This window comes from Danio rerio, chromosome 22 (genome assembly GCF_052040795.2).
Source record: "Danio rerio strain M-AB ecotype USA chromosome 22, GRCz13ab, whole genome shotgun sequence".
Classification (NCBI taxonomy): Eukaryota; Metazoa; Chordata; class Actinopteri; order Cypriniformes; family Danionidae; genus Danio; species Danio rerio.
The window spans coordinates 25771335-25797980 of record NC_141042.1 but is presented as its reverse complement, the minus strand read 5'-3'; the positions used below and the strand labels follow the sequence as shown (position 1 = coordinate 25797980).

Sequence of the window (26646 nt, the reverse complement as noted above, 5' to 3'; positions counted from 1 at the left end):
TTTAAGTTTAAGAATAATTTTTGTTCACACTAATGCACAAATTTTATTGTGTGAAGTACACAAGAGAAAAGCCACAAGAGATTTTTACATGGGAACGCATGTTTCAATCCTCACCATCAAAATTCTAAATACAAACATTTTCCCATGTGATCACTTGTGAATGCACATGTAGTTCACATGTGAATTCACACAAAAACGTTAAAATTCACAGGTTTTCCCATGTGATCACATGTGGTTCACATGAAAATTCACACGAAATCGTTCCAAATACACACGTTTTCCCATGTGATCACATGTGAATTCACACAAAAGCGTTCCAAATACACACGTTTTCCCATGTGATCACATGTGAATTCACACAAAAGCGTTCCAAATACACACGTTTTCCCATGTGATCACATGTGGTTCACATGAAAATTCACACGAAATCGTTCCAAATACACACGTTTTCCCATGTGATCACATGTGAATTCACACAAAAGCGTTCCAAATACACACGTTTTCCCATGTAATCACATGTGAATTCACACAAAAGCGTTCCAAATACACACGTTTTCCCATGTGATCACATGTGAATTCACACAAAAGCGTTCCAAATACACACGTTTTCCCATGTAATCACATGTGAATTCACACAAAAGCGTTCCAAATACACACGTTTTCCCATGTGATCACATGTGGTTCACATGAAAATTCACACGAAATCGTTCCAAATACACACGTTTTCCCATGTGATCACATGTGTTTCACATGAAAAGTCACACGAAATCGTTCCAAATACACACGTTTTCCCATGTGATCACATGTGGTTCACATGAAAATTCACACGATATCGTTCCAAATACACACGTTTTCCCATGTGATCACATGTGAATTCACAAGAAAGCGTTCCAAATACACACGTTTTCCCATGTGTTCACATGTAAATTCACACGAAAGCGTTCCAAATACACACGTTTTCCCATGTGATCACATGTGGTTCACATGAAAAGTCACACGAAATCGTTCCAAATACACACGTTTTCCCATGTGATTACATGTGGTTCACATGAAAATTCACACGATATCGTTCCAAATACACACGTTTTCCCATGTGATCACATGTGAATTCACAATAAAGCGTTCCAAATACACACGTTTTCCCATGTGATCACATGTAAATTCACACGAAAGCGTTCCAAATACACACGTTTTCCCATGTGATCACATGTAAATTCACACGAAAGCGTTCCAAATACACACGTTTTCCCATGTGATCACATGTGAATTCACACGAAAGCGTTCCAAACACACACGTTTTCCCATGTGATCACATGTGAATTCACACGAAAGCGTTCCAAATACACACGTTTTCCCATGTGATCACATGTATTCACATGAAAATTCACACGAAATCGTTCCAAATACACACGTTTTCCCATGTGATCACATGTGAATTCACACAAAAGCGTTCCAAATACACACGTTTTCCCATGTGATCACATGTGAATTCACACGAAAGCGTTCCAAATACACACGTTTTCCCATGTGATCACATGTGGTTCACATGAAAATTCACACGAAATCGTTCCAAATACACACGTTTTCCCATGTGATCACATGTGAATTCACACAAAAGCGTTCCAAATACACACGTTTTCCCATGTGATCACATGTGGTTCACATGAATATTCACACAAAGTCGTTCCAAATACACACGTTTTCCCATGTGATCACATGTGAATTCACACAAAAGCGTTCCAAATACACACATTTTCCCATGTGATCACATGTGATCCCATGTGCATTTCACATGTGGTTTGTGTGTTTCACATGTAAAATTTCACATGTGCAATTTCACATGCACATGTGATCACATGTGAATTTCACATGTGAAACTCATGTGAAATTTCTGTAAGGGTGAGCTCAGAGATATTTGAGCCCAGGGCTCCCGCCCGGTCAATAAGCATTTCAGGGGATCTGAGATCAGGTAGGTCTCGATCGTTCCCCCTTTAGAAGGGGAGAAAAAAAATAGGAAATGGGGTGGAAGAGGGAATTCTTCCAAAACGAAGATAGAGAAATAAGGAGAAAGTGATCCATTTATATTAAGCTAGGTTAATTCTGATTGGATTATTACTGATTACGGATGATTGGACAGCAGTGCACAATCATATCACATATCCTCTCGAAATTAGTTTGTGAAACTTCACTTGGTTTTTTCTCTGAACAATGTTTATTTTCAGCGGCATGTAAACTCATTTGCTCACTGTGTATATCATTATAAACGTTACCTGAGCAAACTCAAGGTGGGAACCTTCTCAGAGCGACAGGCAGCTAAAAATTTGCTGCCAGTGTGAATAAGGCAAAAATGTTTTGTTTTTCGGAGGTAGTGCCTCTGCCTTTGGACAAAAGCAGCTAAAAGGATGTGAAAGCTGCTAGTGTTAATAATGCGTTTTTAAATTTACCAAATAAAGTGGTTCTGGTAATTTTAATGCAATTTAGCGATATTAGTGTATGAATGGGTCTTGTGTGAGAAAATTATTTTTGTCACCGTAAAATGTATGTATTATTCTTACCAAGTGTGCAAATTATATTGCGCATATTGAGGAAAATCTGGAGATTGTTTGCTCTTAAATGTCTCTGAAATGGTGAAGGCTGATTTATACTTCTGCGTCAAGCCCACGCGAATGCTACGGCGCGGCCTATGTGTGAACTTAAGGTTCCCCTGTGTGTCTGTCGCTGACGTGCACCTCTCAAAAACAATGTAACTACACGTTGCAACAACGTGTAGCGGCAAGCTCTGTGATTGGTCGGCTTGGTAGCGCTTACGAGTGGGTGTGAGCCCGTTTGAGCGATTGTTTACAATTGTCAAGTAGAATTAGTTCCAGATGAAAAGTTTTGATTTGTGTTTACGTTATGGTTAAACTTGCTGCACATCCGCCGGTTCCTGCCTCAATATGAGCGAGTTTGGACCACTTGTACATAAAGTGAGGTGAACATAAACACCTCAGACAACTAGCGTTTCGGAAGTGTTATTGCAGAGCAACAGTAACAGCTACGCGCGTTGCATGCACCCTGAGTCACGCCAATCACTTGACGCAGAAGTATAAACCAGGCTTAATGCTATTTAGTTTTGAAGTCCACTTCATCAGTCTTTATGTACCTCACATAAAAATAAAGATATTTATACAATACATGTTTATGAGATAAATGTACCAGATGAATTAGACGTGACATTTATCCATTTCAGATAATCTGTCCATGGACCACAAAATCTTTGGATGGTAAACGGATGTCCTGTGCTGTTCATCCAAGAACAGTACAATTGAGTTTTTAATAAACTCACTCATGCTCACTTTGTTGTTCCTTCGCACCTGCTGTACGTGTTTTTCCCAGTTCCTCAAAACTATACACATTAATGACGTCCATTCTCAATCGACCATCAATAAAGTGTATCGATTTAAAGGATTATCAACAGTGAACTGATCGTCGATTAATCTTTGGCGTCTCTACTGAGTAGTTCTCACCTGCAGCAGGATTGATTTAGACTTGTGAGTTTGATTGATAAAGCAGTGTTCAGGACTTGAGCATCTCCTGCGTGGACACTTTGCTGTCTTCTGTTGTGTTTTCTTTGAGGCTGCTGGTGGTTTCCCTCTGGATGTTGGCTTTGGATGAACGTTGTCGCCTCGTGCCACTGCGACTGCAGCACAGCAGGTTTTTGATGGTGTTCCACATCTCCTCGTCCCTGTAGGAGTAGATGATGGGGTTCATGACGGAGTTGAGGACGGCGAGGAGCAGCAGCCAGCGCTTGAACTTTAACACCTCGCAACGCTCGCACTTCAGCCCGTCCAGGAGGAGAACCACCAGTCCAGGCGTCCAGCAGATCACAAACGCTCCTGCAAACATAACACAGTTGAGTTGAATTTCCTTTTAAATGAAATGACTTGCGCGTTTGTGAGTGTGTGTGTGTGAGTGTCTATACAGATTTCTCATCAGTATCATTTTGTACATACAATTTTATAATTTTGCTACAACTTTATACAAACAAATTAAACATTTTATGAACATTAAATACAATTTATTTAAAGTAAAAATGTGTGTGTGTGTATATATATATATATATATATATATATATATATATATATATATATATATATATATATATATATTAAATGGTAGAAGGTAAACAAGATATCATGTCACAAAATAATTTTATTATATTTAAAAGTATTATATATATATATATATATATATATATATATATATATATATATATATATATATATATATTTTTTTTTTTTTTTAATTATACAATATAATTTTTATTAGAAAGAAAACACATACCTATTGTTTGTGTATATACACACTGCTCAAAAAATAAAGGGAACACTTAAACAAACAATGTACTCCAAGTTAATCACATATGTGTGAAATCAAAGAGTGAGATGGGATCCTTTATGAGACCATTCTCTAGTGCAGTAGACCTTGGTTCCTCCTAACTGTGCATTCACATCAAAAGCATCACAGTAGCTGGAAGGCATTAATTTTCAATAGGAGCCAGCAGCGATAAATGTTGAAAAGCAGCACGATGCGTCTTCGCCGGTGTGGGCGTTGAGGAGAGTTAAAATCAAGTCAACTTTATGGTTATGAGCTATGACATGGTTCAAGCAATCAGAATGAAGAAGTCCACCACTTGAGAGGATTCCAGAGAACACAGCCTTGTGAAGTTTGGTTCTGACCACAGATTTTTACAAGGGTTTGAATATTGCAGTCGTCGGATTCCATCTTATTTATGGTATTATCTTACAGGGAAAAAAATAAAAATGTTACTGGTGAGTACTAATGTGCATTAAGGTTATACATGTTTTTTACTATTATTATTTTTTTTATTTTAAAGCAGGGATCTCATGCTAACTATAAGGACAATACAAAACAGTATTGCTGCTTCTGGATATTTCAGACATATGGAAATATTTGATAAATAGAGCTAAGCCATACCACACACAACAATTAATTTTCCATAGTTAAATGAATTTGATAAAAGAGTGCAACTTTTCACTCAAGAAATCACGTTTTTTTTTATGCAGGAACGTAAGTGGTTTGCTGATATGCTGCAATGGCCCCTTTAAATCCAAGACAAGCGTAGCGAATTTTGACACTCTCAACGCCTTAGGTGTGAACGCACAGTAATGCAAGACAATGCTAGACCTCATGTGGCTGGAGTGTGTCAGTAGCAAGATGAAGGCATTGATGCTATGGACTGGCCCGCCTGTTGCCCAGACCTCAATCCAATTGAGCACATCTGGGACATCATGTCCGACTCCATTCACCAACTCTACATTGCACCACAGACTGTCAAAGAGTTGTCAGATGATTTAGTCCAGGTCTGGAAGTTGATCCCTCAGGAGACGATCTGCCACCTCATCAGTCCCTTGTGAGTCCCCATGCAGTTGGTCCTGGGTTTCTCCTAATGCAGGACAATGCTAGACGTCATGTGGCTTGAGTGTGTCAGCAGTTCCTGCAAGACAAAGGCATTGATGCTATGGACTGGCCCACCTGTTGTCCAGACCTGAATCTAATTGAGAACATCTGAGACATCATGTCTCGCTCTATACACCAACACCATGCTGCATCACAGACTATCCAGAAGTTGGCGGATGCTTTACTCCAGGTCTAAGAGGAGATCCCTCAGGAGACAATCTGCCACATCATCAGACTCCTTTAGAGATCCCACGTGATTGGCCCTGGATTCTTCCTAATGCAAGACAATGCTACACCTCATGTAGCTAAAGTGTGTCAGCACTTCCTCCAAGACGAAGGCATTCATGCTATGGACTGGCTCGCCTGTTGCCCAGACCTGAATCCAATTGAGCACATCTTGGATATCATGTCTCACTCCATCCACTACATTGCACCACAGACCGTCCAGGAGTTGGTGGATGCTTTAGTCCAGACCATCTGCCACTTCATCAGGAGCATGCCCAGGCATTGTAGGGAAGTAATACAGGCATGTGGAGGAAACACACCCTACTAAGCCTCATTTTAACTAGTTTTTAGGACATTAGATCAAAGTTAGACTAGCCTGTAGTGTGTTTTTCTACTTCAATTTTGAATGTGACTCCAAATCCAGGCCACCATGAGATTTTGTTGTCAGCAAATTCAACCATGTAGAGAACAAAGCATTTTTTAAGAACATTTCATTTATTCAGATCTAGGATGTGTTATTTTAGTGTTCCCTTAATTTCAGAATATAAATTATTATTTAAGTAAATGTTAACAATAATATAATCTGAGACTTTTGATAGCACAAGCTGCTACTCTTATGTTAGTCTAATTGCATCTCCTATTTGCATTTGTAAGTTATTAAATGCAAACTTCAAGTTTCTGATATTTCCAGTTTAAGGGAAATGAAAACAGAGAAAGTGGTCAATAGTTCCCTCTAACAAGCAGCTTCCACAAACAGTGTGACGACTCTGCTGCACATTAACCTTTAACACATTTTTTTTTTGTCCTGCTTCAGAGACGGCAGTGATTTTCTCATTGTTAGTTTTAACTGCACTTTCTGCCCCAACATGTCCAATAACCCTTTTTTTTTTCTCCAAGCCTCGGCAGAGTGACTCACATCAACAGGGCTGCATTTAGTTGCAGTTCTCCTTAATTCTTTCAAATGAACAAGAAACTCAGTCTGCACCGCAAAACAAGCTCGGACAAACAGGACGCCTCTCAGGTGCAAGACATGTAGAAGCACGTCGTTCAAGACTGAAAAAACACTAAAAGTGAACAAAGAAGATGCTGTTCTGAGCTTCTCCAGAACCTGCACCTTCAGTTTTAGCTTTAACCAGTACTTTTTCTTTTCTTTTTGAGATTGAGACTTAATTTAACCAGATTTTGCTGTGTGTTTGCTTAAATAAAGGAAAAATATATACAGCTATTCATGTAATAAATGACCAACTGAAAATTCTCAGTTTCTTTGGATTTTTTAGGAATGAGTTGGAATAAAATTTCAATACTTATTCTATTCCGTTCTATAAATGTCTGGTAACATTGTTAAAACTGTAAATGTGACATTCTACCAGAAACATCAATTTCCATTCATAAAAAAACGTGACATGGTCCGACCTTTAAGCTTGCCACCCCCTCCTCCCAAAAAACTCTAACAAAAACAATGCATTCTTGATTACTGTCAGCTTCTCCTATGTCAAATGAGTCAGAGTGTTAAAGGTGTATTGCATGAGGACACTTTTAAAATAGTATATATTTGTAGAATTTATTCATAATTAATAATGTTTTTCATCAATTGATGTGAATGATAACAACTTAAACCTGTTATTTCTGAAGTTTTTATTTCTTAAAATAACAGTTTTTAGCATGACAAAACTATTAAAGCTGTAGGTTCGATTGGGGCTGAAGACAAGTTCAATGACAGGGTTTGTAAATTTGTGATTTAATAAAAACAATCTGAGAACCAAATGAATGACATATTCCTTTACAGAACAGCTCACAGAAATCAACCATCAATCAATTTTCATAATTGTTTGGGATGAAATACTTTATTCACTGCATTTATGTTTTTATTTCAAAGACAGATAATGTACGTTTCTGGTAGAACGTCCCAAATGTTAATAATAAGTTAGAGCTTTTAAACAAAATACGATTGATTCCCTAATTATTGATTTCTTAATTCTAAAAAAAAAATTAAAGTATTACAAGCTTAATAAATATAAACTTTTGAAAACATCAACTATTTTGTCATTATGCAAAATGTTATTATTTGTTATATTATGCTTTCCCAGTACTGGGTTGTCATCTGCTGTGTAAAACATATGCTTAATAAGTTATTATTAAGTTACTTAATAAGCGACCCCGGATAAATAAAGGGACAGCATTAGTAAGATGGGAATATTTTGGTTTCAAAGTCACAGACACCGAACAAAACAGGTCATTTTTAAAAGCTGTCACAGAATTGTTGCCACGGCTTACAGATTATTGAGCTGAAGATTGACGGCAAAATTAAATCGCAAATCAAAAATCGCAATATCTAAATAAATAAAAAATAAACAAAAATATATCACATTTAGATTTTCATCCCAAATCGCACAGCCCTAAAAGACACTTAGCCTAAAAGAAAATGAAAGAAATTACTATTATTATGCACAAAATTGCTCTAAATTACATTATTTTAAATCTGCTGATTTTTTTTTTTACTCAAACACACTACTTTAAATAATAAACCAGAAGAAATCAACAATTTAAATGGTCTACTTTTAAAAAAAAAAAGTATGTTGAAATGCATTAAAAAAAAAAAAAAAGTAATATCTCATGCAAATGCGATACTTATCAAATTCTTATCAAAGACATTATGGATGTGAAAGTATATGCTAACATTATATTGAAACATCTGTTTATATTTTCCAAAGCAACTAACCACAGTTAAAGGATCAGAAAATATCAATTTGTAAGCAATTTTTATATTTCAAAAGAGTTAAATAAACATGCATTATGGATGTGACCAAAAAAGTTAGCGAGTTTACAGTGTACAGAAACTTTGTAGAAATTCTGGGAATTAAACTGCACAACCCGAAAGAAACAATGTTAATCAAAAGGATAAGATTTCAACGAAAAACGTTACAGTTTTGATATTTTGGCTGAAAACCTTTTTTTTTTATGGCAAGTTTGACATTTGCATGGAATTGCTCAAATACAGCAAAGTTTCAACAAAAACATTTCATTTCACTGAAAAAAAGAAAGACAAATACAGACTAAAAATTTTGAAAGGTTATTTTAAAAGAGTGCTAAATGTGCTTATTTGTCTCCAGAAATGCTTACTAGAGAAGGCCGTTCAGAAGTTATGACAAAACCTCATCAAATGGGGGTTCCTCTGTGGTTTGGAGTAAGTTCCGCATTTAAGTGAACAGTCTTTCTCTTTAATCATATTAACCAGCATCTGGTGGAGGACAGCAGGCCATGTTTGCTGCAGATGTGTGCGGTGTTATAAAAAGTTCTTTGCATAAAATATCCATTTATTGCACTGCATGTTTTCCAAGCATAACGAACAGCGGCGGTGAATGGGTTTGGTACCGCAGGGCCACAGAATCTTAAAGGGCCCACAACTATTTAAAAAAAAAAAGAAAAGGAAGAGACTGAAAAGATTTTTATATTATAGCACACTCTAATTGAAGCACAGCTACAGATGAAACACTATTCAGGTATAAATGATTACTATTTATTTATACTTTTGTTTAAAACAGTGTTTCTGCGGGTTTCACCAAGTTAAATTTAAGATTTTCAAGACCTTTTAAGACCATGATGAACAAAATTTTTGACGTTTTAGGGCTAAATGTTAAGGATTTTTTTAATTTCCCAGTTAGAAAAGATTTACACAAAGATCTTTTCAGTGATGATTGTTTTTCAACATTTCCACAATTGCAGCCGATATTTGATCCACTGAGTACCCATTTTTTTTTTTAAATATCTACAAGATCATTTCCTATTGAACCACTAACCTCCCTAGTAGAAACTTTGTTTCAACAGAACCCATTTATGAAAGGAGGAATTTCAAGCATATACAGTGCATCCGGAAAGTATTCATAGTGCTTCACTTTTTCCATATTTTTTTATGTTACAGCCTTATTCTAAAATGGATTAAATGAATTTATTTCCTCAAAATTCTACAATTCACAATACCCCATAATGACAATGTGAAAAAAATATTTTTTTAAATAGTTGCAAATTTATTAAAAATAAAAAACCTGAAAAATCACATGTACAGAAGTATTCACAGCCTTTGCTCAATACTATGTTCATGTACCTTTGGCAACAATTACAGCCTCAAGTCTTTTTGATTACGAATCTTTGGGAATTTTTGCCTATTCCTCTTTGCAGTACCTCTCAAGCTCTATCAGGTTGGCTGGTAAGCGGCAGTGTACAGCAATTTTCAGATCTCTCAAGAGATGTTCAATAGGACTTTGGTCTGGGCTCTGGCTGGGCCACTCAAGGACATTCACCGACATGTTGTGAAGCCACTCCATTGATATTTTGCCAGTGTGCTTTGGGTCATTGTCCTGCTGGAAGACTCACTATCATCCCAGTCTGAGGTCAAGAGCACTCTAAAGCAGGTTCTCATTCAGAATGTTTCTGTACATTGCTGCATTCATCTTTCCCTCTATCCTGACTAGTCTTCCAGTTCCTGCTTCCTGCATTCACTCCAAAAGAGTTCAATTTTAGTCTCATCAGAGCAGAGATCTAAAGCTCAATTTAGAGCTTCACGACAAAGGCTGTGAATACTTCTGTACTTACTTCTGGTTTTTTATTCTTAATTAATTTGCAACAATTAAAAAAAAAATCACATTGTCATTATGGGGTATTGTGTGTAGCAGTAAATAAATGTAATCCATTTTTGAAAAAGGCTGTAACCTTAAAAAAATGTGGAAATGTGAAGTGTTATGAATACTTTCTGGATGCACTTTGCAGATTTTTTTTGCTTGATTTGAGGAAAAACTCACTTCATTTTGGCATATTATTTCTTAAAACAAGACAATATGTTTTGCTTGTCTAAAAAATGCTTCTTGATTTAAGAATTTGTAAAAAATAAAAATAAATAAAAAATCCAAGTAAGAAAAGCATTTTTTGCAGTGTAGCATTTCTGAACAGCCCTCCATCCACTGAAAACGCACATCACGTAACCACACACACACACAAGCACACAGCCACCCACTGTCATGCGCTCCAGTCTGAGCTCCAGTGAGCAGTGCACGTTGGACAGTTTATCAAGGATGTACCGCAGGATCGCATCTCACTATAGCTGTTAAATGTGATATGCAGACATCCCAAGCCTCCCGGAAGTTCCAGGAGTCTCCCGCAAATGCCTAGAGACTTTTGGATGCCCGCAAACGAGTGATAATTTCCCGGTAATCACGCGTCTCTCCCTCCTGGTGCTCAAAAAAAAAAAGGAAAAAAAAAAGTCACACACCCTTCTAACCCCTCACCATCGGATCCCTACTCGCTTTTCAGACATCTTGCGCGCACTCTGTCAAACACTCCCCACCCCCTGCTTTTCACATGACAACGATGCCACATCATTTCACATCAAACATTGTATGATGCCAAATTGGTCGACATCGCCCAACCCTAATCCCTACATTTCATGCAAGCATGCATGCCCCTCATGACAAACGAGATATTGGGTGAGAGTATGAACTGCTGGAAGAGTTGTTTTAATGGAATTTGATACCGCATGCCACTTGGGAAAAAAAATAAAAAATCTCCACATTTCGTGATGCAGGTGTCTGTGTTCGTTCACTGACTCAATAGGTGCAGAGAATAGTGTCGAAGAAACACTAAAAAATCTGTTAAAATCCTACACGATGGTAATAGTTTGATTAAGGTGTTCACATGTCTCTACTGCACTTCACATGGCAGTCTGCACTTAACATGGCAGACTCTTAATCAGAGTATTGTCTTAATCGTATTAAAATCAGATTATGGGTGTCCATGTAAAAGTACTCAAATGTCTCATGTCCCACAGTTGTGTATTAAGTTTGTAAAGACAAACTGCTAGCCATTTGAAATGCGCATTTGAAATACAGCACATTATTTGTTGTGTACACTAAAAAGTGGTTGTTTTTCCATTGAAGTAGCATGTGATGTTAAAACACCTTTATGTTTACACAGAAAACAGCTTCATATTGCAATAATGAACTGAGAGTTAATATTTACTAAAAAGAAAGAAGGTATTGTTTCACTGACGTGTTCTTTTTAAACAAAGAGTTTCTTGAAAGTGGAGTCATGTAACAGATTAATGTAACCTTTACACGCCACAAAACAACAACGAAAGAATGTAGCGAGCTTCTGAAGACACTGGCGTCTGCTTTTATCTCCAGTTCATTTCAAAAATAACTGATGAGTGCTGGCCTGTGAACCTTCACGCATCTTCATTATACCAAATTCCCCAGACACGTTTTCTCCATATCTTCAGAAACAAACTCTTGTCAAAACAAAGCTATCGCGCATTGCCAAAAAAACGGATTTCTCACACATGCGAGCGACTGGCTTGAAAGAGGGATACGCATGGAGTATGAGGTTCATGCTCTTTTTCTCCAAGGCCACAGGCCACTTGTGCTGGTGGTTTGGTTCAGATGCCAGGCAGTGTAAAGAGCGACCTTGTGCAAGATAATTATACAGGCCTGGAGGAAGCCTGATGTGCAGGGAAGGGACGACTCCTCCGCTCTGGCCCTATCTGCAGAAAAAGATACTCCTAAAAGCGGTTCTCAAATCTGCTTTTATTCTCTGCAATCTGCATCATTTCTGAATTTATCTAAAAAGGGAAGCTGACACTGACTATGTTTACATTGACATTAGTGATCAAATTATTAGCCTTAATCTAAGTACGACAATAATATGATTAATATGATTCATTATGTAACAATTCGACGCTAGTTCCTTCCAACGTTTTACGTAGCAATGTTTATCATGGCACCATATGTGATTTTGTGTGTTTCATTTTTAACTGCAGTAATTTCTCTCACGGTGTGTGCAAACAGACGATGGGGGATACAAATTCTCAAGCAACAGGCTACATCTGCTATTTTATTCACTAACTTTTTATCTATGCCCTCATGACAAAGATGTCGTTACACCCATTGTACGCTGTGAGAACTCGTGGGTGAAGTCCTAGTGTAGTTATCGTTTCCCGCTCACTATAAAATGTGCTCTCTTGCTTGGCGCAATTCTCATTTGTTTGTCGTTAAATGCCTGACAACTGTCATGTGTGTATCCTGTCGCAAAATGTATGCAAAGTGCTACAAACTGATAATATTTTGATTAAGGTGTTTACATGTCTGTACTGCACTTCAAAAATGCGACTACAATAGAAATACTCCACATCTTAGCTGAATTAAGGTCATCAAAAATGTTTGTTTACATGGTAGACTCCTAATCAGAGTATTGTCTTAATCATATTAAAATTGGAGTATTGGTGTCCATGTTAACATACTCAATGGTACAAACCAGCTTTCATGATGGATGTTAAGTATTAATTAAGATGCCCACCCTACATTATGTTCGATAAACGTTTAATAAACATCTTTTTCAATAGTACGCACTTTGAACCTGTTTTTAAAAGTTCGTAAGCCCACAAATATCCATTAATTACGTTAAAGACTATATTATACACAAGATATGTCACTCGTATAGTTTTGAATAGGGAAAAGTGCAATGCTGCGTTCACAACAGACACGGATGAAGCATCAAGCGCTAGTGATTTACATTTTAATTCAATGCAGAGACTTGAATAGACATCCTGCGGCGCGACACTTGCAAATGAGGTGCCGTGAATGACACGATTCGCGTTTGACATGCATAACTCCTGAATCACTCAAGTTGGAAAATATGAACTTCAGCAGACATTTGTGCTGTGTTAACCAATCAGGAGGTTTCTCTTCTAGGGGCGTGATTATGACATAGCACCTGATGGTGTCATGAGGCGAAATCCTTTTGCTGACACTGGACAATAGTTCATCAAAATGGACTCGGCTGAGTCTGAAGCACCTGAAAGCCTTCATCATCTAGATATAGTTTCTGGAGTTGATGAACTCATAGAGCTGGTGCACCTCTGAAAAGATCTAATGGACTCAGACACAGCGCCAAATAGTTTTTAGCCTTCCTAAAGCGCATAAACACAACTGTTCTCTCAATAAAATCCAAGTTAGCCATTTAGCAATGAAGCTAGAGTCACTGGGCAGACAGAAGCTCTTCTCACTATGCAAATCCGCATCTATAGTGAGGTGAATTTGACGTGTTAATAAAGCAAATTTGACGCACGAATAAAGCGAGTAAGCTCTAAATGTTCATGCGTCCATTTACGCATGAATAGTATGATTTATTTGTGTGTTCCGAGCCTGGTGTAAACCAAGCACTTCTAGTACAGAAGCCCATCATTCATTGCTATAGATCATAGGTCTTAAACTCAATTCCTGGAGGAGGGCCGCAGCTTTGGAGCAGTTTCGCTCCAACCCTAATCAAACACAGCTGATCCAACTGATCAAGATGTTCAAGACTACTAGAGACTATTAGCAGGTGTGAGGTTTAAGCTAAACTGTGCAGAGCTGTGGCCCTCCAGGAATTGAGTTTGAGACCATTGCTATAGACTGAGAATTCTCTGGGGGAGGGGCTCGGACCAGACGCGAGTTTCTGCAGATTTTATTGCTTTATTTTATTGGTGATTCCAAATATGAAATGTAATTGTTAGCTTGGGAAGCAATTTTGAAGAATTTGACGTTTCCCCATTCAAACAGAATGTCTTTGCATACTGTTTCTCAGATGGCCGCCGAGTGAAATAACTTGCCTTAAAGGGACTTTGGTAATGTTTCTATCCAAAGATGCAAATTAAACTTATGTGCTAAACTGGAAAAAGCACAAATAGCTTTTGCAAATAAAGCACCATTTCCATCCAGTGAGTCAAAGAAAACAAAATCTTCACTTACTCATAAACTGGTGGCAAATATCAAAAAGAAAAGTGGAATTTGCTTCGGTAGGAGAGGCTACTGTGGGCCTTTTTTCTTATTTAATAAATTGGTTGTGCCTCAGAAGACAAAACGTAATGAAGGCGCCATGACTTTTGGAGGCACAAGATGCTCTTTCAGAGCGCAGATGCTCAAAACTGTTCTGGGAGTTAATAATACTGACTTTGGCTAAAGGATTTTAAAAAGCAAAACATTTCAGATGTTGTGCAATCTGGTCAGTGCTCTGGTTTGTTCATTAGTGCCATCTCATCTCACTCATTGTTGTTAACACATGATCTATTAAAACAAAATGAAATGACTTTATATGTGCATGCTAGAATTTATTCAGTAAACATATTCCCATCATTTATGTGATTTTTTTTTTATGTGACTCAGTTGCATGCATTTGCTTTTTAGGTGCATATTCAAAATTAATGCACAAACTTTGCATTTCCATTAAGCGATTGTTTTTATGCAATAATCCAGTTGAATGTTTATATTGAATGGAATGGAATTAATGTTCAAGAATAGCCAATCACTGTAAGAGATACACCTAAAAACTGGTTTAAGCTTGTTTTTCTTTATGGTAATGTGGATAATTTCTTAATTTCTGTAAAAAATAAATAAATAAATAAATAAAAAAATAAAAAGGGGGGGGGGGGCGTTTTATGACTGTTTTCATAACAGATTAGTTTCTGGTTTTCAACAACAGTTGTAAATAATTCTAGATAAATGCGTTTGGGTTATTGCTATACTACAATGACTTGTATATGCTTCTATGAATAGGACTTTTTTTTAACTTATCATTTTAAAGGCATAGTTCACTCTAGGGCTGGGCGATTTTGCAAAAAACAATTATCACAATATAATTCTGCCTCAATTATTTATTATTAATTATAAATGATATTAAAATTAATATTATTATTATTTTTTTTTATATTTAACCACTTTATTTTAATTTATCAACATTACTAGACAAACAGTCAAAAACAAAATATCTCATCTCCAGGGGCGCCGCTGGCTGGTACGAGCCCTATGAAAACATTTCAAGGGTGAGGTGGACATAACTGAAGTAGGAGGGTGGGGGTCTTACACCTAACAAATATTCTTATTAACAAAAAAACTAAAACTAACACTGAAACCAAGCCATTTCAAAATATAAAAACTAATAACAACAACCAGTAAATCTACCTCTAAAAACAAATTAAAACTAACTGAATCTGAAAACAAAAACTATAATGAAAAATCCAAAGCTATTATAACCTTGATATACCGATACTGATTTTATCTACTTCACCCAAAACTGAACATTTTGTCATAATTTATTCATCCTCCAGAGCAGAAAATGCTTTGAAAAATGTTAAAAACTGGCAGCCATTGACTTCTATAGTATTTTTTTCTCCTACGATGGATGCTAATGATTACTGGTTTCCAATGTTTTTTAGAACTTTTTTTCCATTAAGTGCTGAACAGGTTTGGAAGCACTTGAGGGTAAGTTAATAGTAAATCTAATATTGAGTAAACTGTCCCTTTAAGTAGTTTGACCTCAATTTGTTGCCATCATTTTGAGATTCTCCAATTGTCATTTTCTCTCAGTTTCTATATGCAGGCTCCTCTAAATGCTTAAAAATCTTTTTTATTTTTTAGTTAGAAAAGCTTTTAGACTCAATAAATATATAAATAGCATTTTATGAAGTGTTCACATCTTAAATACATCCATTTATCATTGGCCTCTTTGCAGACAAATCATCTGACTGATTGTATGAATCATAACAGAAGACAAAGACAATCTAAAGGCGAAAGAAACCCAACCTTTGAACTTCTGATATCAATCAGCTAATGCGAGGGTGGAGGTTTCGTGCTTTGTCTCATTGTTCACTCTTGCTACTCACTTTCTCATCTACAACTGTTCGAACAAGCATAACATCTAAAAAAGCATTATCTACACATGTACTCGTTTTCGGCCTGAGGTTAACAGGATATGAGGTCACATCCTTTCAATCTAAATATTTGCCATGTCTGTTATAAATCCGTGAAAACATTTACCCGCCCTGTCCCACATCACCCAGTTTCGGGTGGGTTACGAGTTAGGCAAGCAATGTTTTAGAGACCCCGCAAGTCTCCGCTGTGTTCTAAATTCAAATATCCAGCAGTCTGGGAGAATTTATCATGCTTTCAGACTAAAGGCGTGGACTTTGGACAGCACATGAAGGCTTGTGGGAAAACTATAAACCAACAGATCCTGTAATTGCCATTGAACTTTGAGTGACTGAGAAGCGATGATATTCTGACTGATACATATCACAGTCTGGAATGCATGCGGTGGTTCAGCGTGCTTCGATTGTGCAATGAATCCACTCCCAATTCTGTCAGTACGCCTGGAGTAATCTAGTACACACTACTAAATGATTTTTACCCAACAAAGTCATTTATTCAACTATATTATACAGAGCTGAACAAGTATTAATGAACCAAAATTCAATTTAAGCCATGAAATTAAAGTTTCTGTTTAGTCTAAATTAAATAAGCATATATAAAAATTGTTTTTTCAGGTAAGAAAGTAAAATAGTATAATTAAACAGTATAGAACAACGAAGTTTTCCTATAATAAGCCATCTTTCTGCATTTCAAAGTGTATGTATAATTATTTATTGCATCTTTTCTAGTTCGAGTAAAGTGCATTTACACTGCTGACAGACTAGTATGCATTTTGTTCCTCTGTGAATACCAAAAAGTGTTTTAAAGAATGTTTTTTTTTTTTACAAATGTTTTGTTCATATATGATGAAAGTCAAGATATGCAAAACCACAATAGGAAATGAGATTGTTTTGTCTGTTTTATTTTTTCAGTTTTGGCTAAATATTATTGGTCAACACAATTTTGGTGGATATTTACAAACTCTCTAATAAACACAAATGATAATTAGGTTAAATGTTTCAACACACTATTCAATAAAAGTCATTGCGGAATATTAGGATTTTTGTTATTTAACCACTTTATTTTAATTTAGCAACATTACTAAGGCAAATAGTTTTAATAGTCACTTTATAAAAAATTAAACATAAGTATTAAAGAGACTCTTAAACTTGATATATAATAGGTTACAAAGTATGTGTAATGGTAAAGGCTGATCAACATCTGTAAGGTGTCAATAATTAATAATGATACAGTAAACCTCAAACTCTGTCAACAACACAAATTATGATAATCAAATCTGAGCTTTCAAGTAAAGGAACAAACCATCATTATTCATATATACTGCAACATTACAAATTGTGAAGTTGATTGACTATATTACCCCCATGCTAAGAATTCTTTCAGATGGGGGGCTAGTGACTGGGATGCACAAGAAAAGAAACCAAAAAGCCACTCTCGTGTCATCCTTTTTTATTAACAAATCTCCTCACTGCTGCTATACGGCACTCAATTTCCCGTGTGTTGTTATTCTGACCTGAAGTGACAAGTGTGAGTGCATGCTTTCCTTCACCATTTTCTATGTTGTCTCTCACAACTAGGCGACCATCAACTGTTTTCTCAGAGGATGACAATCGGACAAATCGCTGCAGCTCCTAAACAAGTTTATGGAGAAAATTAAAACCCGCTGCAGTGTTTGGGTGGGCTGTGTTTATCTGAGGTAATTAGTCTGCTGCCACTGAAATGTGTATATCCCATACAAAGTGTAAAGCAGATTCGTTAGTTCTACTTACATGAAATCGCAGTGTGCTCAGGGCATTCAGAAAAGTTTGGGGTTTGATCACTAAATATCATGTGTGTGTGTGTGAGGGCTAGGTGATTAATTGAAAAGTATTTGAAATCCATATTCAGAATCTATAGTCGATCTCATTTTTCCAGGTCGTTTTTTTTTTTTTTATTGCTTTCTCCATCATGTGTGGAGTCACGTGACCCCACTCTGTTAAAGGCTGAGGCTGATATTAACTTCTGCGGCCACTTTGCAGGCACATCTCCAACCCATGATCTCTGGTCAAGTAGGGCGATGGACCCATCTTTGAGCCTTACTTTGCACTACATTTATGAAGATTGGAAGCTGCGCCAGAGATGCCTTAAGACGGCATATTTTTCATTACATTAAAATACTTTTTTACAGAAGATAAAATATATGCATTGCTTAAAATAATATTTACAGTATATACAAGAGTTACTTTATTTAGAAGAGATATGTTTAATATGAAAAACATTGAAAATGTATTAATTTTGTTTCCAAAAGTGCAAGTTATTCATTTTCACTTTTTTATAAAAAAAGTGTGTTTTAATTTCAGTTACTCAACATTGATGTTCAATAAATAAACATACAGATAGTAGATGGTGTGTGTTTCCTTCAATTATTTTAAAATCAAGTAAAGCACCCTTCATTAATAAATCTCTCACTTGAGAGCAAGTAAGCATATTTACTGCAAAAAAACGTGTCAGTGAACTATGAGGGCATAAAGATAAATTACTAAATAAAATAATAAAACATAATCAAGTAACAAATGTTCAATTAATCAAGATTTTGATTCTAGGCCAAATCGAACAGCCCTTGTGTGATTACTGAATATTTTCATTTGGCACAATTTATGTGCATCAATATTCACAACTGGAAATTCAATTAATATGAATTATTTCACAAGCATTTTATTCCTCTGAAAATGTTTTGACTGTTTGTGTCCATACACAGTAAACCAATCATGGTCGCTTTAAATGTTTAAGCTGAATCAATTTAACCTTATGAGTCTATTGAACTTATATCAGTTTAATAAGTTAATCATGTTCCAACTTAATTTTATAAGTTACACGGTCGCACTTTACAATAAGGTTCATTAGTTAATGTTAATTAATGCATTTACTAAGATGAACAAACAATGGACAGTACATTTACTACTGTATTTGTTCATTTTAGTTAAGGTTAGTTAATGAAATTACAGTAGTTCATTGTTAGTTAATGTTAACTCATGGTGCATTAACTAATGTTAACAAGCATGGACTTGAATGTTCATAATGCATTAGTAAATGTTAAATTATGTCTATATATATATATAAACTAGATTTAAAAATAACATATGAAGAGTTTAGATGCAAAAACCTCTAAATGGCGTTTGTTTTCTTCTAAAATTAGAATTTTTCCCCGACTCTTGTGTGTAGTCTAAGAAATTTTTCTTTTATAGTCAAAAATAAGTTCTTTTCATTAGCTTTAAGGTGAAATACTTATCAAAGGAAGCCAAGCAACATGCTCATTTAAGGAGAAAACTTCAGATGTCATTTAGATGTTTTTGTGTCTGATCTCTTCAAATACAGTTTCTCAGATCCTACATTTCATTAATCATCTTTTTTTTTTATTAAATTTTGTCTTCATTAGCTAGTTTAAAAACTAGAATTTACAAATTAAAAAACTACAAATATAAAAAAAGTAATTAAACCTTGGAAAACACAAATAAACCTTAGGTTTTGCGACACTAACCATTTAAGCAAACTTAGACATTTGTAGTAAATCTTTGGTGAATGTAATCAATCAAAACCAATCAATGTTAACAAGCATGGACTTGAATGTTCATAATGCATTAGTAAATGTTAAATTATGATTAATAAATGCTGTACTAGTGTTGTTCATGATTAGTTCATGTTAGTAAATGCATTAACTAATGAACCTTATTGTAAAGTGTTGCCAGTTACACAAACTGTTTTAAGTCAGTATAACATAAGTTACAATGAACTAAAACATTTTTTACAGTGTAGAGTCAAAGCCCAAGTGTAATATAACTGTAAAATTATGATTATTATTATTTTGCCATTTCGTATCATTATATTAGGTGATCACCATTTTGGTGCATCATCACAAATACTGTAGGTATGCATTCAGCTTTTCTTCCGAATTAAACAATCAGTCTCCCAGTTACTTTAAAAATAAATAACTTTGTCATTTTGTGTCACTCAGTACAACTTTCACTTCTGGTTGAACAATCCCTTTCCCCAAGTTGAAAATGTAAAGCAGTAATCTCACCTAGCACTGTCATCACAGTTTTAATCAGCTTGATTGGCGTTCTTTTGCGATTTATAGATCCAGAAGTGTGCGCCTTCAGGACAACTGTCTTTTTCACCACATAGACGTAAATCCTTACATAGACCCCCACCATGATGAGGAAGAGCACCAGGTTGGACACAGACCAGAAGATCAGGTAGCTCCGGCTAAAGATGGGGGCCAATTTAGAGCACAGATCCAGACTGCAGATACAGTTCCAGCCCAAACTAGGAACGGCCCCCATGAATATGGAGATACCCCATACTAGGGCGATCAACAGAGTCACTCTGCGCTTGGTGAGGTTACTGTGAACCTTAAAGTTCATGATGGAGATGTAGCGCTCCAGGGCGATCACCAGGAGGTTGGTCAGAGATGCAGAAAGACTCGCGTCCAGCAAACCCTGACGAAAAAAGTAGCCTTGAACGGTTAGATCGCGAGATATCTTCCCTGTGTTGAACATGAGATAAATGTAAGCGATTCCAGCGAGAAAGTCTGAGGCGGCAAGGTTGGCGAGGAGATAGTAGAAAGGGTAGTGAAACCTCTTGTTTGTCACCACCGCTGCTATGATCATGGCATTGGCTACCAGGATGAAACAACAGCAGATTGAACTAACACACTGAACCAGGATGAGCTGTGTGCGGTCCCATTCATCTGAGGTGATGTTGCTGTTGTTGTAGAAAAAGGCCATGGGCTGGTCATGGTAGCAGATGTTGTGCCTGGCCATCTTTGGACAAAACCCACTAGGACTAGAAAAAACAAACAAAATAAGTGCATTGTGTGGGTCTAAAGGGTTTCAGTTATAGCACTTCAGTTAGTTATTCATGAGAGCCATTTAGAAGGAAACCCATAATTCAGAGATGAAGATAACAAACATGATGTGACTGACAGAAAGTAAGCAGACTAAATGAAAACAAATTCAGTAAAATACTCACTTGTGCCCTAGTGCTAGGCGTAGGGCAATAAAGTCAAGGTTTTAAAACCGTCACAATTTTCCACACAACCGTTATGAGTGAGATTTTTTTTTATTTACTTTTTTTGTTGTTGTTGTTGTTTAGGACAACAGTATGTCCAGCAGAAAAGATATCCAAAGATGCCATTTTAAATAGAAAACAAATCTATTTTGAAACAAATGAAGACAGCAGAAGTCAATAAATCATTTAGCCTGACATGTTTACAGTTCCAAGAATATTTTAAATGTTTCTCAAAATAAAATTGTGTTGAAAATGAAAAAAATTGAATTTTTACCCAGACATTTTAAAAGACTACATTTTAGAGCAGTAATCACAATACCGTCAGAATCTTATCCCGACCCCTGCCTACCTAACACAGAAACAATTTTCATTTTAAATCCAAAAAATAATTAGACAAATAGTATGTTATTTATTTAGAGAATGTAATTTTTTGTTAGCTTGACTAGCTTTTTTTAATAAAACAATAATAATAACAATAATGTGATGATTTTCCCCCCACAAAATACTATGATCATGTAAATAAATATACGTTTAAAATTATAGCTATACATGTTGTATTATATATATATATATATATATATATATATATATATATATATATATATATATATATATATATATATATATATATATATATAAACTAGATTTAAAAATAACATATGAAGAGTTTAGATGCAAAAACCTCTAAATGGCGTTTGTTTTCTTCTAAAATTAGAATTTTTCCCCGACTGTGTAGTCTAAGAAATTTTTCTTTTATAGTCAAAAATAAGTTCTTTTCATTAGCTTTAAGGTGAAATACTTATCAAAGGAAGCCAAGCAACATGCTCATTTAAGGAGAAAACTTCAGATGTCATTTAGATGTTTTTGTGTCTGATCTCTTCAAATACAGTTTCTCAGATCCTACATTTCATTAATCATCTTTTTTTTTTTATTAAATTTTGTCTTCATTAGCTAGTTTAAAAACTAGAATTTACAAATTAAAAAAACTACAAATATAAAAAAAGTAATTAAACCTTGGAAAACACAAATAAACCTTAGGTTTTGCGACACTAACCATTTAAGCAAACTTAGACATTTGTAGTAAATCTTTGGTGAATGTAATCAATGTGCCAAAAACCTTTATTTAGCACACTTTTAGTTTAAAGCCATAACATATCCTGTTTTACTTGAATGTTTATCCTCAAAACAAACTAAAACTGCTCAAAGATATTTGTAGTAAAACTGAGGTTACAAAAATTTAATGCGTCAAAAACCTTTATTAAGCACAATTTTAATATACTAAAGCCATATTATATTATACTTGAATTTTAAACATCAAAACAAAACTGCTCGTAAAGACAAGTGTATTGGTATTTCGTTAAAGAATGTACAAAAATGTGCAGCGACAGAAATAAAGCTCACTTACCAGTGACAGACTGGTCAGGTTCTCGGTTCACTCTCCATTGGTAGACTGAAGTTTCACTCATACACACCGCGACTCCACAAACACACACAACGCCGTCCCTCCCTCAGTGAAGTCTGAAGTTTGATCTGGGCCGTTTAAGCTGAGCTGGAGTGCCAGACTGTCCCTCTGGGCGTGGCTTGGCTGGTTTCAATTGTGCGTATAAAGTAAATAAAACCGAATAGTAATTTTTCGAAAGCGAAAAACCACGGAATTTACATATTCAATGAAGAAGTATTTATCCTCATTGTTAATATTTGAAGAGAATAGTTTAATCAGGTTTACAAAGTTCAATCCAAGACAGGCTGTGTCATCACCAGCAGATAAATAACGCGTTTATGAGTGGTTTATTTTGTACCGTTTAACATTACGTAATTTTACTCAGATGTGTGTTGTAAAAACATGCGATAAGTTTAGAGATTTAAATCAGACAGTGAATCGCATTGTTCAACATTTCAACTCACAATGAAAATAAGAAATTTGGGGTATTTTTTATGAGGGTAAAGGGAAAGCTGATTAAAATATTATTTTATTAGTATTTCTAAAGAGTTGTTTTAAATTTGTGTCACTGTTTTGAATACTGCAATTTGCAGTACAAGTAACGCGTTTCTTTTTTTAATAGCGTAAAGTAACGCATATAACTTTTAATGATTAAGTGACAATATTGAGTTTCTTTTTAGTTTAGTTAATTAAATTTTTTTTTAATCTGAATTAAATGACAGCCAAGTTGAATCCTGCACACAATGAGAATTCATGAACATACAGAAATGAAGAGGGCAGAGGCTTACATTTCTGTGATGAAAATATTCTCATTATTGTCAACACATGGAAGAAAAGATAAAGAAAATTATCTAAATGAACAGAGACTTCACTTTTTAACGAGAAAAAAAGTACAACAATGACAAATGCATTGCTTTAAACTTTCATTGTTCTGTATATACAGCATGAATAATGGGGTCAGGAAGTTTTCCGATAATAACATTCTTACATTAATTTATGTGTTTGTTTGTTTTTTTAATGTAAATGAAGGTTATACAATGTGTTGTTAATTGCAAAGCTCTTCTATTTAAAATAAAGCACAAAAAATGCAAGTTCTGAAAGAGATCAAGCCTCCACCAGGGTGGAAAAAGTAATGCAAAAGTAACTCAAAAGTAACATAACATATTACTTACCATAAAAAGTAACTAAGTAATCCGACTAGTTACTTTTTAAAGGAGTAACTCAATATTGTAATGCATTACTTTCTAAAGTAACTTTCCCCAACACTGCTTACTGCCAACATTATTAGGTACACCTTGCTAACAAAACTAAATATGATCATTTACTGACCCATCTCTTGTCACAAATCTGAGATTCTTTCTTCTTTTAAACACAAAAGATGATATTTTCAAAAGGTCGAAAACCAGTAATCATTGACATTCATATTTGTTTTTCCTTTGGATACAATGGTGATCACTTCCCAACATCCTTCAGATCATATTTTTGCTAAACAACAGAAAGAAACTTTGGAACAATGGTGAGTATATTTTATTTTAGGATGGACTATCCCTTAAGACTATTCGTGTTGGCACAGGGGTTCAGCTAGGTGCTGCAGAAATTCCTCAGATATTTAAGTCCATATTAACATGATTTGCATTTCTCATCTGCACATGCATTAAGTGAATGTCCAGTTCCATACATCAAACTTTGATCCTACCATAAAATATTGCTGCAGACTTATTAGACTTGTTTTTCTTTTTTTTTTTTTTACCCATTTTAATCTCCTATTGTCCATTTTTGGTGACCCACTGTGAATTGCTGCAATTTGCTTCTTCTGCTTCAAGAGTTGATGCATTTCCAGAGATCATCTGATGCAGACTTTGATTGTAGCAAGCATTTATTCGAGTTCCTGTTGACTTTCTATCAGCTCAGAGCAGTCTGGTTATTTTCCTCTGACATCAACATGGCATTTTTGGCCTCTGTGCTACAGTCCTGACTGGTTCTTGATTCAGGCTATGTAAACCATACAGCTGGTGAGAGAAATCCCAGTAGATCAGCAGAATCTCAAATACTCCAAGGAGACTGTCTAACAGCAACAATCATGCCACTTTCAAAATCACTTTCTTCTCCTCCATTCTAATGCTGGGTTTGAACTTCAGCAGATCACCTTGATCATGTCTACATGCTTAAAAAGCATTGAGCTCATTGACTGACTGGTCAGATATTTGCATTAATGAGCAGCCAAACATGTAAAACTGAAAGTGGCCACAGTATATTTGGCTGAATCAGCCACCTATACCCTTAAATAATGCACTATTTGAGGGAGCAGCCCTTTCTAGTAGCATCCAAAACCATTGTGGGCATTCAGTAGTGCACTCAATCAGTCCCGTAATGCACCGCAATGATGAGTGTACAACCCGTGTACACATATTTAATGTCTGTATACAAAAACCAAAACACTTCAATACTAACAGACAGCTCACGAAGTATTAAATAAATATCACAAGGTCTGACCAAGAAGATGAAAATCTATAATCCGTCAGAGATTTATCAGTCACGATCAAAGCACAAACAAAACGCTTAGCATTGGACGTGGATTTGATTGGAACTACAAACTCAGATAAAAATAAATAAACTACAAACATAAGACCAATTATCAAGTAGAGAGGCTTTAGTAAAGTTGTTTGAATGACTGTTAATTCATATCTAGCCAACTTATTTTAACAACATTTAAACCGCGTTTTCATTGTTATATTTCGTCTGCAACAACAATGTAAACTTATATCAAGATTTGTTTGTACCTTAACTTCTTAATGCATAATTACCCAAAGACAAGGGGAGATTTCTCTGTATGAAAGACTTGCGAATGGCAGATTAACCTGCTACTGATGAATCTCCAAGAAGATACGCAATTAAATATGAAAGAAATGTGGATGATGTGTTGAGATGTGGGGATGTAACTAAGTAACATAACGATCTGTTAATGAGGAAGTAGTAAATCCACTTGCATAAGCTGCGTCCCAAATGGCACTTATGCACTCAACAGCATAGTATATGAATGTAGTGTCATCTTAAATGGAACACTAATGTTTTTTTTACTAAGCAGAAATTCAAACCATTTCCTTGATGACGTTTGACGATTGCCAAATTAGCAAAATAAATGACCAAAGTACCTAATAATACCTGCCATAAATATTCCCGCGTTCACCATTGGGAGGCGGTATAATGACTCTATTTATTTTGCATTGTGAAAGCAAAATTCTATGAAAGTAATACAACATGAGCGCCAGAAAGCTTCGCTCCTTTCTCTACCCGAGCAAAGCAGTGGTCGTTGAGTGTGTGAAGTGTCCAACATTTCACACTTCTTTTTACCAGTTGAATGGTGCACTCATTATTTTTAGAGGGTTTCAGAGTGAATGCACTACTTACACTATTTATTCTACACAATGGCGTAGAATAGCGCATAAATATGTGATTTGGGACGCACCTATGTTACACACTTAATAGTATATACTTTTCTTTTACAAAAAAAGTACATTCTTTTAGGGTGTAGTAGAAGTATGTGAAATGGGACGCAGCACATGACTCCACAGACTCTTTTCACATTTCCGGATTTGTGAGCAGGTGAAGTCATCATTATATTTGGTTGAAGTTAGAGCGCAGCGAATGGGAGAGTACAACAAATACATTTTTTGCCCCTCTCAGCAAGCGCGGAGGTGCCCCTAACCCTAACATTGTTGAGAAGCAGGTAGGTCCAACTATAGG

General features: G+C 35.6%; 1 protein-coding gene across 2 annotated transcripts; it reads right to left on the bottom strand.

Moving 5' to 3' along the window:
• Positions 1-3055: 3055 nt before the first annotated feature.
• On the bottom strand, positions 3056-22974 carry lpar3 (lysophosphatidic acid receptor 3). 2 transcript variants are annotated; one of them, NM_001285534.1, is given in 3 exon segments: positions 3056-3875; positions 20473-21236; positions 22867-22960. In NM_001285534.1, coding segments are annotated over 2 exon segments (1062 nt in total). In that variant the 5' UTR covers positions 21215-21236; positions 22867-22960; the 3' UTR covers positions 3056-3555.
• Positions 22975-26646: the final 3672 nt, after the last annotated feature.